At 45.6% G+C, this 13,221-nt stretch overlaps 1 protein-coding gene across 6 annotated transcripts in view; it reads left to right on the top strand.

Moving 5' to 3' along the window:
• Window positions 1-8,740, top strand: part of PARD3B (par-3 family cell polarity regulator beta) — a 388,514-nt gene extending 379,774 nt beyond the window's left edge. For all 6 annotated transcript variants that reach the window (XM_059853260.1, XM_059853261.1, XM_059853257.1 and 3 more), the window contains one exon: window positions 4,172-8,740. In XM_059853260.1, the coding sequence (XP_059709243.1) occupies window positions 4,172-4,526 (355 nt within the window). In that variant the 3' untranslated portion in view covers window positions 4,527-8,740. The remainder of the gene's footprint in view (window positions 1-4,171) is intronic.
• Window positions 8,741-13,221: the final 4,481 nt, after the last annotated feature.

Genomic DNA, 13,221 nt, shown 5'->3' on the forward strand with positions numbered 1-13,221 from the left:
CATATGAAGTGAAACACATTCACAACTGCCTGTGTGTGATCTGTAATTTCTCTGCCGGGGAAGGAAGATGAGACTTTGCTTCCTCAAAGCAGAAGGGGCACCATTTTAAGGGGCACCTTGCTCATGACATTTTTGAGGAGTGTTTTCACTCTGCCCCACCAGTTGCACTCCTTTGTGGAGCATGGTGCTTCTCTCTCACTTCATTCAGTTGCTTCCTGCAGCAGCAGCCTCTGCTTTTAGCTAGACCCACATCCATAATGCACTTTCCAGTGGGACCCAGCAGAGCTGAACTATCAGCAAAACCAGGTTTTGAGCTCTGAGATCAGTTCCTTCCCAGGATGTTGTGTCAGCTTCCCTGCCTTCTGCCTGCCATTAATTGCACTGTATCCCCAGGTCAAACAAATGGCCAAAAATCTGGAAAACAGCTGACAGTCAGAGCAGCTCCTACTCAGCATGTCCTCTCAGAGGGCACGGTCCTGGCCTGGTCCTTTTGAGTGGCTGGACCTGCTTGACCCAATTTGTGCATTTTTGATCACTCCCCTGGGTCACTGATTTTCCACTTGAGATTATTGGTTTGACCCCCACACCATGGGTCACTGGGGAGGTGTGATATGGCCCTGTGAACTCTGAACTCATCAGAAGCCAACAAAAACAGTGCAGAGAGGAGAAGAATTTCATTAGGACCCCCTCAGAGGTGGCAGTGTCTGCTGAGGGAAAAGGTGGGAGTTGTTTTCCTTCTTGCAGAAACAAGCACAGCATCTACAAGGGACTGCCAAGTAGAAAGTGTTTGGTTTGGTTTGTTTTGGCAATTTCTTTAAGGATAAACAACAGCATGTACTTTTACACCGTGAGCTATCAAGTGAGAAGGGTGCTGGTTCGGAGGAGCCATCCTCTTCCTGCTGGGAACTGCCTTCAGTGTCCCAGACTTACTGCTAATGGTGACAGCATTTCTGCAGGCAGAGCTTGGTATTTGCAGTTGTTTCTTTTACTTTAGAAAGATTAACTTTCTGATAGTTAATTTGTCACGCTTGAGGAGAAAAGGGCAGTTTTTTACTGTGTTTTAAGACTGGTCAGAGGTTCATGGAGGCTCTGTAGGCTGGTTGGTTGCACTGTGAGCAGCTCCATGAGAATGCACTTCACCAGGCATGGCAGTAGGTGAGGAAGAATGAATCCCTGGGAAATAATCTGGCTTCAACATGCTGTGCTGGTCATAAAAGGGAAAAAAGTGTTGTCATTGTAGCTTGTGTGTCTGGGAGTGTAACACCCACTGGGATCACTAGGGAAAGTGAGCTGAAGTGTGGAGCAGCCATGAGGATATCTTCTGTGAAATCTCCCTCAGTCATGCTGCCCAGAGTCAGCCTTTTGGACAGTTACCCTTGTTTCCCAAGGTTTTACTCAGGCAAAAGTTCTGCTAATTGTTGCTAGATCACTGCTTCTATTAACCCCAAGGTTGCTAAAATAACTCTCATACCTTCTGTCTTCCTGGGGCTTTCCTGAAAGGTTAGTGTGGATTCCTGTCAGGTCTCTGTGTACAACCTGTCCTCCCAGCTGCTAAGTTGTGACTCTGGGCAAGACACTCAAGAATTGCACCACCTATGGGTGTTTTGCCCTCAGAGAAAGGAAACTGGTGCTGACAGTGAACAATTTGGGGTTTTATCTTTTAAGGAAAGATTTTGCTCTTCCCAGATGTTGTTCTGCAGTTTGTCTACCCAGCCGCAGATGGTGCTAGCTGTCAGTGAAGCACTGGTGGATTTAGTTCGCCAGGAGAGGGAACAGCAATGGGGATCTGATGGCATTAGCTCGGGCAGCTTGGGGCCATTTTCCAGGTCTGGCACGCTTTGATTGCCCAAGCCCATCTTTGCTGCTTAGTCCTGGACCAGAGCAGCCTGAGTGCACAACCCTCAGCTGAGAGCACAGTCACAGCTTCTGTGGCAGCAGTGTAACACTTATTCCTAAAACTGGACTGGATGAGTTTTCCTGGAAACAGCTCTTTTGGCTGGATGGCAAAGTACCCCTCTTTTTTGCTGCACCTCGCAGACCTCTGGTGTCAGTTGAGGCATGAGTTGTGTACTGAAGGCTCAGTATGTCGTGCTGGTGGCTCAGTCCTATTGTCAGCCATCATTTTGGTGCCAGATTTGGTTTTTTAGAGTAATTCAATTTGCAGTTATAGCTCTGTCCAAAAGCTACCACTGGGTTTTCAGTGAATTCTGGATCAGGTTCCAAGCTCAGTCCTTTTTTAATGTGATCCACAAGAATTTCATTGATTATAGCTGCTGATGAGAACACCTTATAAAACCAATGTACAGGATTTTGAGCATGATCCTTACATTAAAAGGTGATGGGTGTAGATTTGACATTTGTTCCTCTTGGTGTGCTGCTTGACACAAAGCAGTTCCTACCATTGCAGAGCCTTTTATGATTGGAAGTACGTTTTTGTGCACAGAGCCATTAAAGCTGAGTGTGATGGGACTGACTAGTGAACAGGCCTTCATGCACATGTTAAAAAAAGTGGAGCAGCTCTTTGGCCTGCTCTGGAAATTGGGCTTTGTTGCAAGGTGTAGGTGTGTGAGCAGTGACGGTAATTGTCTCAGTACGTACGGTTAAGAGTGGTTTGGTATCTCAGAGAGTGGCTTCAGGCCCTTCAGCACTTTGTCTGGACTGTCTCACCAGGAGGTGGGGGGGGAAGCTGGGAGTGCCTGTCTTTTATAATGTTCTGTTTTTAAAGCAGAAAGTCTCTGGGGAGCATAGGGTCCTAAAAGTCCAAGGCCTGGAATGCTTCCTTTTGCTCTTTCCATTTTAAACAGGAAACATTTGCACTAAGTTATTCCAGGAGGAGAATTGTAGGTTCATTTCAAGGCAGATAATGTTTGTTCATTGCCTATGTCCGTGATTTACCCCATGGGCTTAAACGAGTGCAGCAGAAAACCACATGTTTTGTTTTACTACATGTTAAACAAGTTCCAGTGGAGTCTGGGAGCCCAGGTTAAGAAAGAAGGAGCATGCTTGTAAAATCTCTGTGTGAACAAGAGAGTCATTGACAAATTTTGAACACCTGATCTGCTGTACCCGAATGATGACTTTTTTCATAATCTATGCAAAGAATATTTACACAGTTGATGAGTTCAGTCCCAAAGACACAGAGCAGGTGTAATTGATCTATATAATTCATCAACTTCCAGCCCCTGTTTTAGGTCAAAACGCTGTCTTCTTCCCTAAGCTCTCATTTGGAGAGAAGCTTCCTGTGCAGTCAATGAGAGGTTTTGTCCAAAGTGCAAAGACATTTGCAGTCAGACTGGCAAAAACTCCTAATTAAATTGAACTTTTGGGGATGCTCTGGTGACATGTCTGTGAGAACAATTATTTTTGCCATTTCAAAAGTATCACAAGTTAAGTTGTAATAGGAAAAAATATCAATCCTTCATTAGTGAAAATCATGAAATTAAGATGCAGAAGGCTACAGAGGGGACTCCATGGCACATCCTCGGGGATGACATATTCACGTGTTGCTTTTCATGTGAACTAGGGCTTGTGATATCCATACTGATGCAGACAAGTTACAGGGCTCTTGTAATATCAGGCCTTTTAGATCACAGATTTTTTGAAACCTCATTGGCAACTTGCCCATTAAACACAGGTATTGTAGCCTGACATCCCTGGTGTTTCTTGCCCAGTTTTTCCAACTATGGTGTTTGGAAAGTTTTACAGGCTGACATATTGGGAGAGAATAGTGGGAAATGGCCTGGAAAGCGTGAATATTTGTGCATGTAAAGCTTATGGGATTTGCAGACTTGCAGACCCAACTCATCTGTTTATCCTCAGGCTAGATAAGATTCAGTCAAATATGCATTGTTTAAAGGAGCTTTGTTTCCATTATGGCAAATGGATCACAGGAGACTATCTTTGGAAGCTGAAGGGCTCCAGTGCTCCCCCATTGTAAAAGGGCTGTGATGTGTACTGGACCCTTCCTCAAGTGTCCTGGATGCTACACACTTTTGTAGCACGCAGGTGGGAAGCTTGTTATCCTTCAGAAGTTCTTTTCATTCATCAGGACTTGTCATGCTTGAGGTGGCATTTCCTCTCCCAAAGTAAACATAGATTGTATGTACAATAATGTATCACTGGGCTAGTAGACTGCCTTTTTATGTGCTTTATTATGTTTTTTCCTCCTCAGGCGTGGACCTGCAGAGCCACTAGAATATTTAACAGGGCCACGAGTAACGTACAAAGAGAGAGATCTTCCCTACTACCACGGAGGACAGCCTGTTATCCACCCATCCAAGGGGAACTACATCCGTGTGCCGGACACAAGAGTGGCAGAACTGAGGTACCCTCAGTATTACCCAGGCCAGCCCATGGCAAACCAGCATAAAGGACCCCTCCGGCAGGACGTGCCGCCTTCCCCTCCGCAGTCCCACCGAGCACCAGCCTACAGTGAAATGCTCCGACACCGTGGGACCAGTCCAGACCAGTACCAGTACAGGCAGCAGGATCCCAGGCAGAAGAACCCCATGACTGCAGCTGTGTAGCCGTGCACTGGACTTGGGCACAGCATCCTTGTAGAGTTGTTCCTAAGCGTAGCTGCCTGTAAGAATGGCACACGAGACCTGGAGTCGTTCTTACTGAGCTGGGCTCAGCCTAGGTGCTTTCTAACAGGCGAACTAAAGCCACGTGAGGTACGATGTGTTTTGAGTATGTGAGGTACCAGACTGTGGAGTGTTTTTTAATTCCTTTTAAAAATAGAAAGTGGCTGCTGGGAATGAAACACAACACTTAATACACCTCAGGGCTATTTACTGAATCCAGTTACACCTTTACAGTACATAGCTGTCTGTGTAAGGGCAGCAGAGTCACCAGAGTTTACTTTAGAGTGCTGTTGTAGAGCCTTTTAAGTGAGAACACAGCATGCAGTATGGACTTCTTGCAGAGCTGGGCATCTTGTGTATCTAGTGTGTGATCATGACAAGGGACTGCCACAGAGATAGTGGCCATATTCCAGGCACGTCCTGACCAACAGCTCTGTTTAAAGGATGCTGCAGTTTCAGATCTGTGATCTGGCCTCTGTCTTCCTCTGTCTTTTTGGTGGTGGCAGCATTTATCTTGTAGCCTTCATTTTTTGCAGTCTGAATATCAAGAGTCTTCTCTTACTGCACCTGCTGCAGTTGGAGTAGGGTAAAAAGCCTTATCCCCTATGCTTGGGCAGGCTCTCAGAGAACAGGTATCCACCTGAGAACTGTCTGTAGAGGGGGGAGTGCGTGCTTGTGAGTGTGGTTAGTTCTACAGTGTACAGTCTTTAAATGTAAACCCTGGAGACCAGATCCTCAGCTGCTGTCAGGAAGTGTCATTTGAGGGGTTTCAGTGGAGCTGGCCTATAAGGAAGTGACCAGGGAGGTGACTGTGGGCATGGACTCCATAATTCATATTAAGTTACTGTGTCAGGCTCTGCCTTGGCTCCATCAAGGCAGCCCATTCCTGGCCCACTCCAGGCAGTGTTGGAGCCAAGTGCCTGCCAGCACCGTGTCTGCCTTGGGCAGCACCGGGCCCCACCGTGTCAAGTGCCAAACTACTCGAGTTCCTGCAACCAGAGGCCATGAGGTCAGTGGGGAAAGGCGCTTTTCACAGCAAGGGAAAAGACAAGGAAAGTAACAGGAAGGGCTTCAAGACCCTGGGGCCCAGGAGGAAGATGTGAGAATAGCTGTTTGTAGCAAGTTATTTGCAGCTGTGCATAGGAAGAGAGAAGGTGTGGATGGGGAGGGTGTCAGGAGCACATCAGAGCCGTGGTGGGGTGACAGGGTGGTGGGGTACATGCTCAGTCCTTTGCCCCCAAACAGCCTGAGTTTGCTCTGCAGCCAGAAATGTGTGTCCCCAGCCACAGGGACCTTTGTATCCTGACCCAAGAGGGCTCTGAGCGCTTAGAGATCTGTCTCAAGGATTTTGTCAGGAGGAAACCATGCAGTATTGCGACCTAGAAATACGTTATTTCCAAGTGTCCTTAATTCCTCAACTTCTGCCTTTTGGAAGTGTCACTAAACCACTCAGCCTCCTCTCCTCATCAGGAAAAGACTGTGACCTGGCCAAGGATTAAGCATAACGATTTCTCTGATGTCATTTTGACACCTTTGGTATGCAACATATTAAATCACATAGATCACTTCTCAGGTGTTAAATACCATCAGGAAGGTTTGTTCTGATAGGAGTGTGTCCTGCTAGCAGGTAATGGCCCTGATGAGAAGAAGCATTTAATCCCAGCCTACTTTCTTCTCTGCTGATGGTGCTGGTTAGAACCCTCAGGCACAGGGAGCACTTGCAGCTGCCTGAGTGGCTGGCAGGCTCCAGTGCTTGCATTCCCACCAGCCTCCACCCACCAGCAGGCTGGGAAGCAGGAGAGAGGAGACAGCTTTCCATGGCAGGGGAGCACCTCCGTGATTCAGACAGAGGGCTGGACTCCCTGGGGCAGGGGCAGGCACAGCTCTAAATCCAGTCAGGAGGAAGCATTGGTGGGAGGGAGAGAGGAAGAGGAATGCAACTGATTATGAAGCAAGGGTGTTTGGTTCTTATTCCATTTCTTTCTGCCCTCTTCCCTAGTAATGTAGGAGGGAAAAACCTCTGGAGGGAGTGTTGGTTGTAAAGCTGGATGTCTCTCAGTACCCTCCATAAATAAGGCGTATTCCCCAAGGAAACTGTGCCTGTCATGTACGTGCTCTGCACAGCCCTGTACTTCTCTCAGAAAGCTTTAGATGCTGTAGGATACTCAGCCAGGACTTGGCAGCCACAGGATAGCCGCTGGTGTTATAAAGGCCTGTTGAAATTGAAGCAAAAACAAATTAAAATACTTTCCTTTCCCTCCTTGAAATATAACCCCTGATACATTTGATCCAGCTGCAAAGAAACTAATGTTTGTGACAGTGGCTTTATCAAGCCAGGCCACAATTAAGAACAGCTCTGAATATAAGCTACTGCCTTTGTAAATCACTCTCAACTAACCCTTCAAATGGCATCACAGCACAGTGAACAGAACTTATTTACAGTATTTCATGAGCCAGGGCCAAATAAAATCTGGATGGAAACAGCTCCTAGATTATTTATAGCCTTTGAGGGACCTGCCCAATGTCTCCTCGTAACCTGAATCTTTCCTTAAGAGCTCCCCTTGACTGCATCGGCTCCACTCAGTTGAGGCAGACAAATCAAACAAACACCTTCTGAGCTGTTAATCTTGCCTTACCCAACAGGTTATTAAATGATGCTTCTGCTCAGTAAGCAGAAATCAGTAGAGAGCTTCTTCCAATCAAAAAAAAAAAAAGTATAATATATGGATGCATCCTACACATAAGGAGCTAAGGAGGAAAAACAGTGTGACCTAACAGGGGGAGCAAGACCAAAAAGTATTACAGAGCATCTCATCAATCTCTGGTGCCATTGTTCTGGGAGAAAATTGCCATTTCCTGATTTAATATCTGGTAGAGGTACAGTATTTTCAAAAGTATAATGTGTAACTACAGTATATATAGTCAGCTTTTCTGCAGTATAAAATGTATGATTTTAGCACCATATTGTGGAAAAATATGTACCGTGCAGAATTCACGAGGTGCTACAACTGACGGTTGAAAATACACACTTGCAAAATCCAAAAGAGCCGTTAAGTAACAAGTTGTTCTTTTCCCATATGTCCATATGTTTGGGAAAATTACGAGTCTGAAATGCTCTTGACACGTAATTGCCTCGCACTCCCTCATCCAAAATGTGCCAGTCCAGCAGTAGAGTTACTGACGTAGTGGGTGTGAAGGGAGAGTTGGGTTTGCCATGGGAGCAGCCCTAAGTGTGTGTGTGTGTGAACAGGCATCAAGACCGAGGGAGAGAGGCCCGCACTCACGTGAAGCTGAAGCTTTGATTTCCTGAGCTGGTGGCGTGCAGCCTGCGTTTCTGGCTCTGGCACAGCGCCAGCCAGGCCCAGCAGTTGAAAGATTAAGAGATAGAAAAAGAGCCTGTGGATTTTCTGAGTGACCACCCACTAGTGAGCCGTGATCTTGGCCTGTGAGCCGACATTACCACTGTGATATATTATGATGCAGAAGTCTCTAGGCACCCCTCAAATGCATAAAGAAACATCAACTGCCCTTTGTGGGGGAAACTAAGCATAGAGAAGAAAAAAAAAAAGGCTCTTGCCTTGAAAAAGTGCATACAGTCCTGAATTCCAATTCACTCCAGCTTCCTGATCTAGAAATAGCTTCACATGCTGCCTAATTTTTTTACGGATGAATTGTGCTACCTCTTCCTCCCAGCCATCACAGATTTGTTTATCAGAGTTAGTGCTGTGAGTGAATCCTAGCGACTGCTCTGCCAGAGCCACATCCTGACACTGCTCTGAGCAGGGGCTGCTTTGCACTTTCAAAGGAACCCACACCTGTGCTCCCCACCACAGTTGTCCTGCAGGGTCCTTAAGCCTTACATGCAAAATCAGAAGTGCTATTCACTATCTCTGCTTAGGAAAGAAGGCTTTGTGAGACACTATTGTATTACTGTGAGGGAGAGAGAGGTACTTGTGATCTTGACAATATCTGTGTGTTTAAGTGAAACTGATTTAAAAATCATGTGTGATTGTTTTGGGGGAGAAATTCAACATGTAATTTGACAGGTTTTTTCTAGTACCACATCAAAGATTTTGATCTTTTGTTACATATGGCTATATAAATTTTACCTGGTTTATTTTGCATTAAAATAAAGGCTTTAAGACTATATATGGTTATGTACTTGTATGTAGAGTCTTTCCCTTCTTTGTGTCTACAAAGTCATCCTCAGCTGTGGATGTGATTTGGTATTAGAGAATGATACATGATCAAGTTTTTTTTTAACAAAAAACCAAAACCACATGCTACTTTGTAGGAAAAAGAAAGCATCCCAGGGCTTAACTTGATTCTCTCTCAAATCTGCATTGTCTTCAGCTATATTGCCTGAATCCTGATTCCATACCCCAGGATTGAGAGGAGAAGCAAGAAAAAGTCCCTTGTCAACTCAGAGAATTTCAGCTTAGGCAGCTGTTTGTTCATTGCTGAAGTTCCCCAGGCACTTTGATCTCAATGTGGAGCTCTTCTCTTGCTGTTGGTACCATCTGAGGTGTTCTGCAGCCTGTAGCAGCTGCCAGGTCCAACCAGCTGAGAGGCTGGAGACCCCTGCCAGAGATTTAGGATGCCTTGAAAGTTCTGTGCAGGCTCTTCACATGAGGTATGTTGGTCATTTAACTGAAGCTGGGAACTCTTATTTTCACACATTATGCACAAGCATAGATCTTTGTAGGATTGGGCTGTGGGTTGCAGTGAGATCTGGGCAAGAGTGTTATGTTAGGTGGAATAATTTTCAAAATAGATACTTCAGTGAAAAGGCATTAGTACAGGGAGAAGGAATAATGAAGCCTAAGATGGAAATTACAGGTTACTGTGAAGAAAAAGGAAAGAATAAAAGAACAAAGTAGACAGAAAGGTGCAAGTTTACAACACAAGGTGCAATAGAAATGACAGGAATGGGTCAATAAAAATATATATGTACTGCTTTCCAAAACATTTTGAATGCAGGTCTTGGTGTTTACTGCCCAGACAGCTCATGGATAACTGTCAGTCAGTTTTACATGTATTAAATTATAAACCACATAGATGCCAATTTTAGAACCAGTCAGGTCATAACCTGCACTCACAGCTGAAAACTGTGCAAATACAAAGGATACCTCAGTTTCTCCTGCTGGAGATGTACAAAGAGTAGCAAAGGACAAAGTAGGAGTGTATTGAGAGCTGGAAACTCAGTGACCACAGGTTGAGATGGTAGTCCTTCTGCCCTGGTTTCTCCACAACACACTCACTTCCCCAGGACCTGGGCTCAGGCTAAAATCTGATTTTCAGACTGCTCTATCTGTGTAAGGAAGTATGTGGAGCCATTTGACTGTTAATTAATTGTAATGAAGGGAACTGCACCCTCCTGAGACCTGTATCCTGCTGTGAGCAGAGTGGGATGCAGCGCCTTTCCGCACGGAGGGTTTCGGAGCTGCGCTGCCCCAGCAGCAGTGCAGTGACCTGCTGCAATGTGCTCTACCCAGGGCAGAGCATCACAGCCTCTCAGGCATGAGGAACGTGGCAGCTGTGCTGCTTGGAGGCTCTCAGGAAGCAAAATGCCATTATCAAGATTGAAGTGGAGCTGAGCGGCTCCTGCAGCCTCCCAGAAGGCATTCAGGGCTTCTAGTAAGTCCCAGAGGATTCTGGCTCAAAGGCTCTGGAGGTCTCCTGAGGAGGGTACTCAGACTCCCTTCTCTTGGTGTGCTCATCCCTACAGAGAAGGTATGGAGGTGCTAAGGCATGCCTTGGGAAAGGATGGAAACAAGACAGAAGGGATCCTAATTCCCAAGTGTGGGATCTGCTCCAGGGGGGACATCTTTGCTGATGGTTTTCTCAGTGAGCTGGATGGGAATGATCTGACACAGGCAGCCAGAGAGATAGGATTGCTCTGGAAATGGGTAAGGAGAGGTGAGGGAGTGGAGAGTGGGAAATAAGGAGAGTCAACTGGAGCAAAGGGAAGGGGATGAGAATTAAAATAGTTTGGAAAAGGGGGCAGGGTGTGTCAGACCTGAACAGGAAATAGGTGGGAAGGAGAGGGGATTGTCCTTGATGTGTGAAGTTCACAAACCAACAAGGAAGGTGGAACTCTGTGATAATGCTCCTCAATTTCTGTTTTGTATCCCAGACTTGTGACATCCCTCTACTGTGTCCAGAGTCAAGACCAGGGACAAAGCAGCACAAAGCTACCTTGTGCCTGAGCAAGAAAGCAGAAGGGCAAGTAGGAATTGTGAGGAAACCCATCAGTAATTAGTACGGGGAGAGAGACACCCATCACACATCCCTGCTCCCTCCCTAGATCACATGCTGGCACCCAGATCTCACAGCCTGTTCCACACACGCTTTCCTTCATCTCCCTGGGTACCACCAACATCACAGTCTCCTTTCTTGACTGCCTCTTTCATCCAGCAGTTCCCCTGATCTCTGATGTCCCCAAAGCCACATTGACCTACAATACAACTTCTGCCTTCACTGCTGAGAAGCCTCACGAGCCATCTGCAAGTGTAGCCAACCAACACCAATAATTTTGCTGGCAACTGGAAGAGTCAAAGTATGTGGCCCCCAGGACCACCCCACATGGTATGGGATGGGACTGTGCCTTCATTACACACAGGGACAAGTCATTTCTGAGTCAGTGGTTTGTGGGTATAGATTGTAAGAAAGATAAAGATTTCATCTGCTTTTTTGCTTGTCTAGAATAAACCTTTGACACGTGCAAAAGCTATTTTATTGCTGGCCTGGTACAAAAATCCTGAACCAGTTTCAAGGGCCAAAAAGGTGATTATAGTCTTTAAAGCAGAATTAATTCTCAAACTGTTCCCAAAATATGCCTGACAAACTAACCCAAGCCAGACGAGTTGGCTGTGCTCATGGCAAAAGAAAACCTCTGTGCAGAGGAAACAGCCCTGCTTCGCTTTTCCAGAAGAATATCTGCATTTGAAAGAAATAATTTATTGGGAAATATGTACAGTACAGTAAAATAGCAAAATGAGACATTCAATGAGGCTTCTATATAAAGCTGCGCCCTTTGCCTCTAGTGGATAATGAATACAAATGATATAAAGAAGCAATGAACATTCAATGTTTTATATTTAAAATACATTTGTGTGGAAAACAATGTGGCACAGAAAAAGGACTGAAGGGTTCTCAAAGATAATGCCAGAAGCTGCAAGATGTTAGCAGCTTTGTCATATAAGTTTCAAGGTGTAGGTTTTTAATTTTCTCTTACGAATCGCAGAAGCAGTCGTGAAAACTGTCATTAAAATTCATGGCAAGGAAAGTAAACTTACATTAAAACCTTCCCTGTTCTTCTCTGAATTCTTAGTACTGACTAGGAAGTGTCTGCTTCTCAGCCAAAACCTTACCTACACAATCTGATTTAGTCTCTAGGCTCTGTTAAACTGGAGTTTTCATGCATCACATCCTTCAATCCAGAGTACAAAGGAAAAAAACTTTAAAATTGCAACCGAGATTTTCAAACCAGCAAGCTATGATGTTGAGAGGTTTCATTTGCCATTTTTCTTCTAGGAATGAAAAGAAGAAAAAACAGAGCAAATATGAAGAGATTTGTTTATAGGTAAATAAAAATAACTAAACCTCCCCTCCCTTCCTCCTAGGTATAGATATGCATATATTATATGTATATGTACACACACTTAGGTATTGCTGCTTTTGATCTAACAGCAAGTTTACTTTATCAGCTTATTTCTAGCCTCTCCCTGAAGGAGTCAGTATTTACAGGAATGTATGTGAGGAAGGCAGTATAAATGGTGAGCACCTGGTTCACGAGTGGCTGGATGTGCAGAGGCACGGAGCCCTGCAAGCAAAACGAGGAGGCAGCTCTCAGAGCAGCATTTCCTCATGCTGCTTGTCGTTCCAGTGCCTGCATCCCTGTAAGTGACAATTTGCAGAGGTGGGCTGAGTTTGCAGGGCAGCCCCTGCCCCAGGTGTGAAAAGGATTGTCAGGGCTGCTGCAGTGGGTGAGGGCTCCTGGGTGGGCACCAGGGCCATGGTGTGCTGCTGCACACAACCCAGCCAGGATGGGCAGGGCGGGTGGCACCTCCAGGGACACTGAAACCAGAGCATGAGTTAGAGCAGTCGTGGGGCTGCTCTTAAGACTGAAGCTGCCCAACAGTGTGTTGGTTAATTCGGCAAGCAGAGGAAATCAAAGGCACTCTAAGCATGCTCAGCGTCCACTCTGTATTCACATTTGGCCAAATTAATCACAACTAATTCAGTTAGTGGAGTGTTAGGTTCAAGAAGGGTGTTTCTTATCTCTTCACAGAGGCACGTGCACACATCCTTCTCACCATGGAGGATGTCTTTCCTACCCTCCTTCTTTGTTCCTCTCTCCCCTCTATTGAAAATAAGCCCTCCAGGCCAGTAATTTTTCTTTACATATAGCAAGAGGACAGTAAGGCCTCAGTCCAATGTGCATTTTATGCACTTCTGCCCCATCCCTCCCTCCTAGCACTTGGTCCCACCCCATCCCCATGTCCTTTCTCCTTCCCCAATTGTAGGGATTTTCATTGCTGTGGAAGGACAATGGAAACTGAGCTGCTATTGAAAAAAAGACTGATTTGTTTTTTCTTTGCTGGGCTGTTTTTGACATGGATCATTTCCCAACTCA

Source organism: Haemorhous mexicanus, chromosome 8, assembly GCF_027477595.1.
Source record: "Haemorhous mexicanus isolate bHaeMex1 chromosome 8, bHaeMex1.pri, whole genome shotgun sequence".
In the NCBI taxonomy this organism is placed as follows: domain Eukaryota; kingdom Metazoa; phylum Chordata; class Aves; order Passeriformes; family Fringillidae; genus Haemorhous; species Haemorhous mexicanus.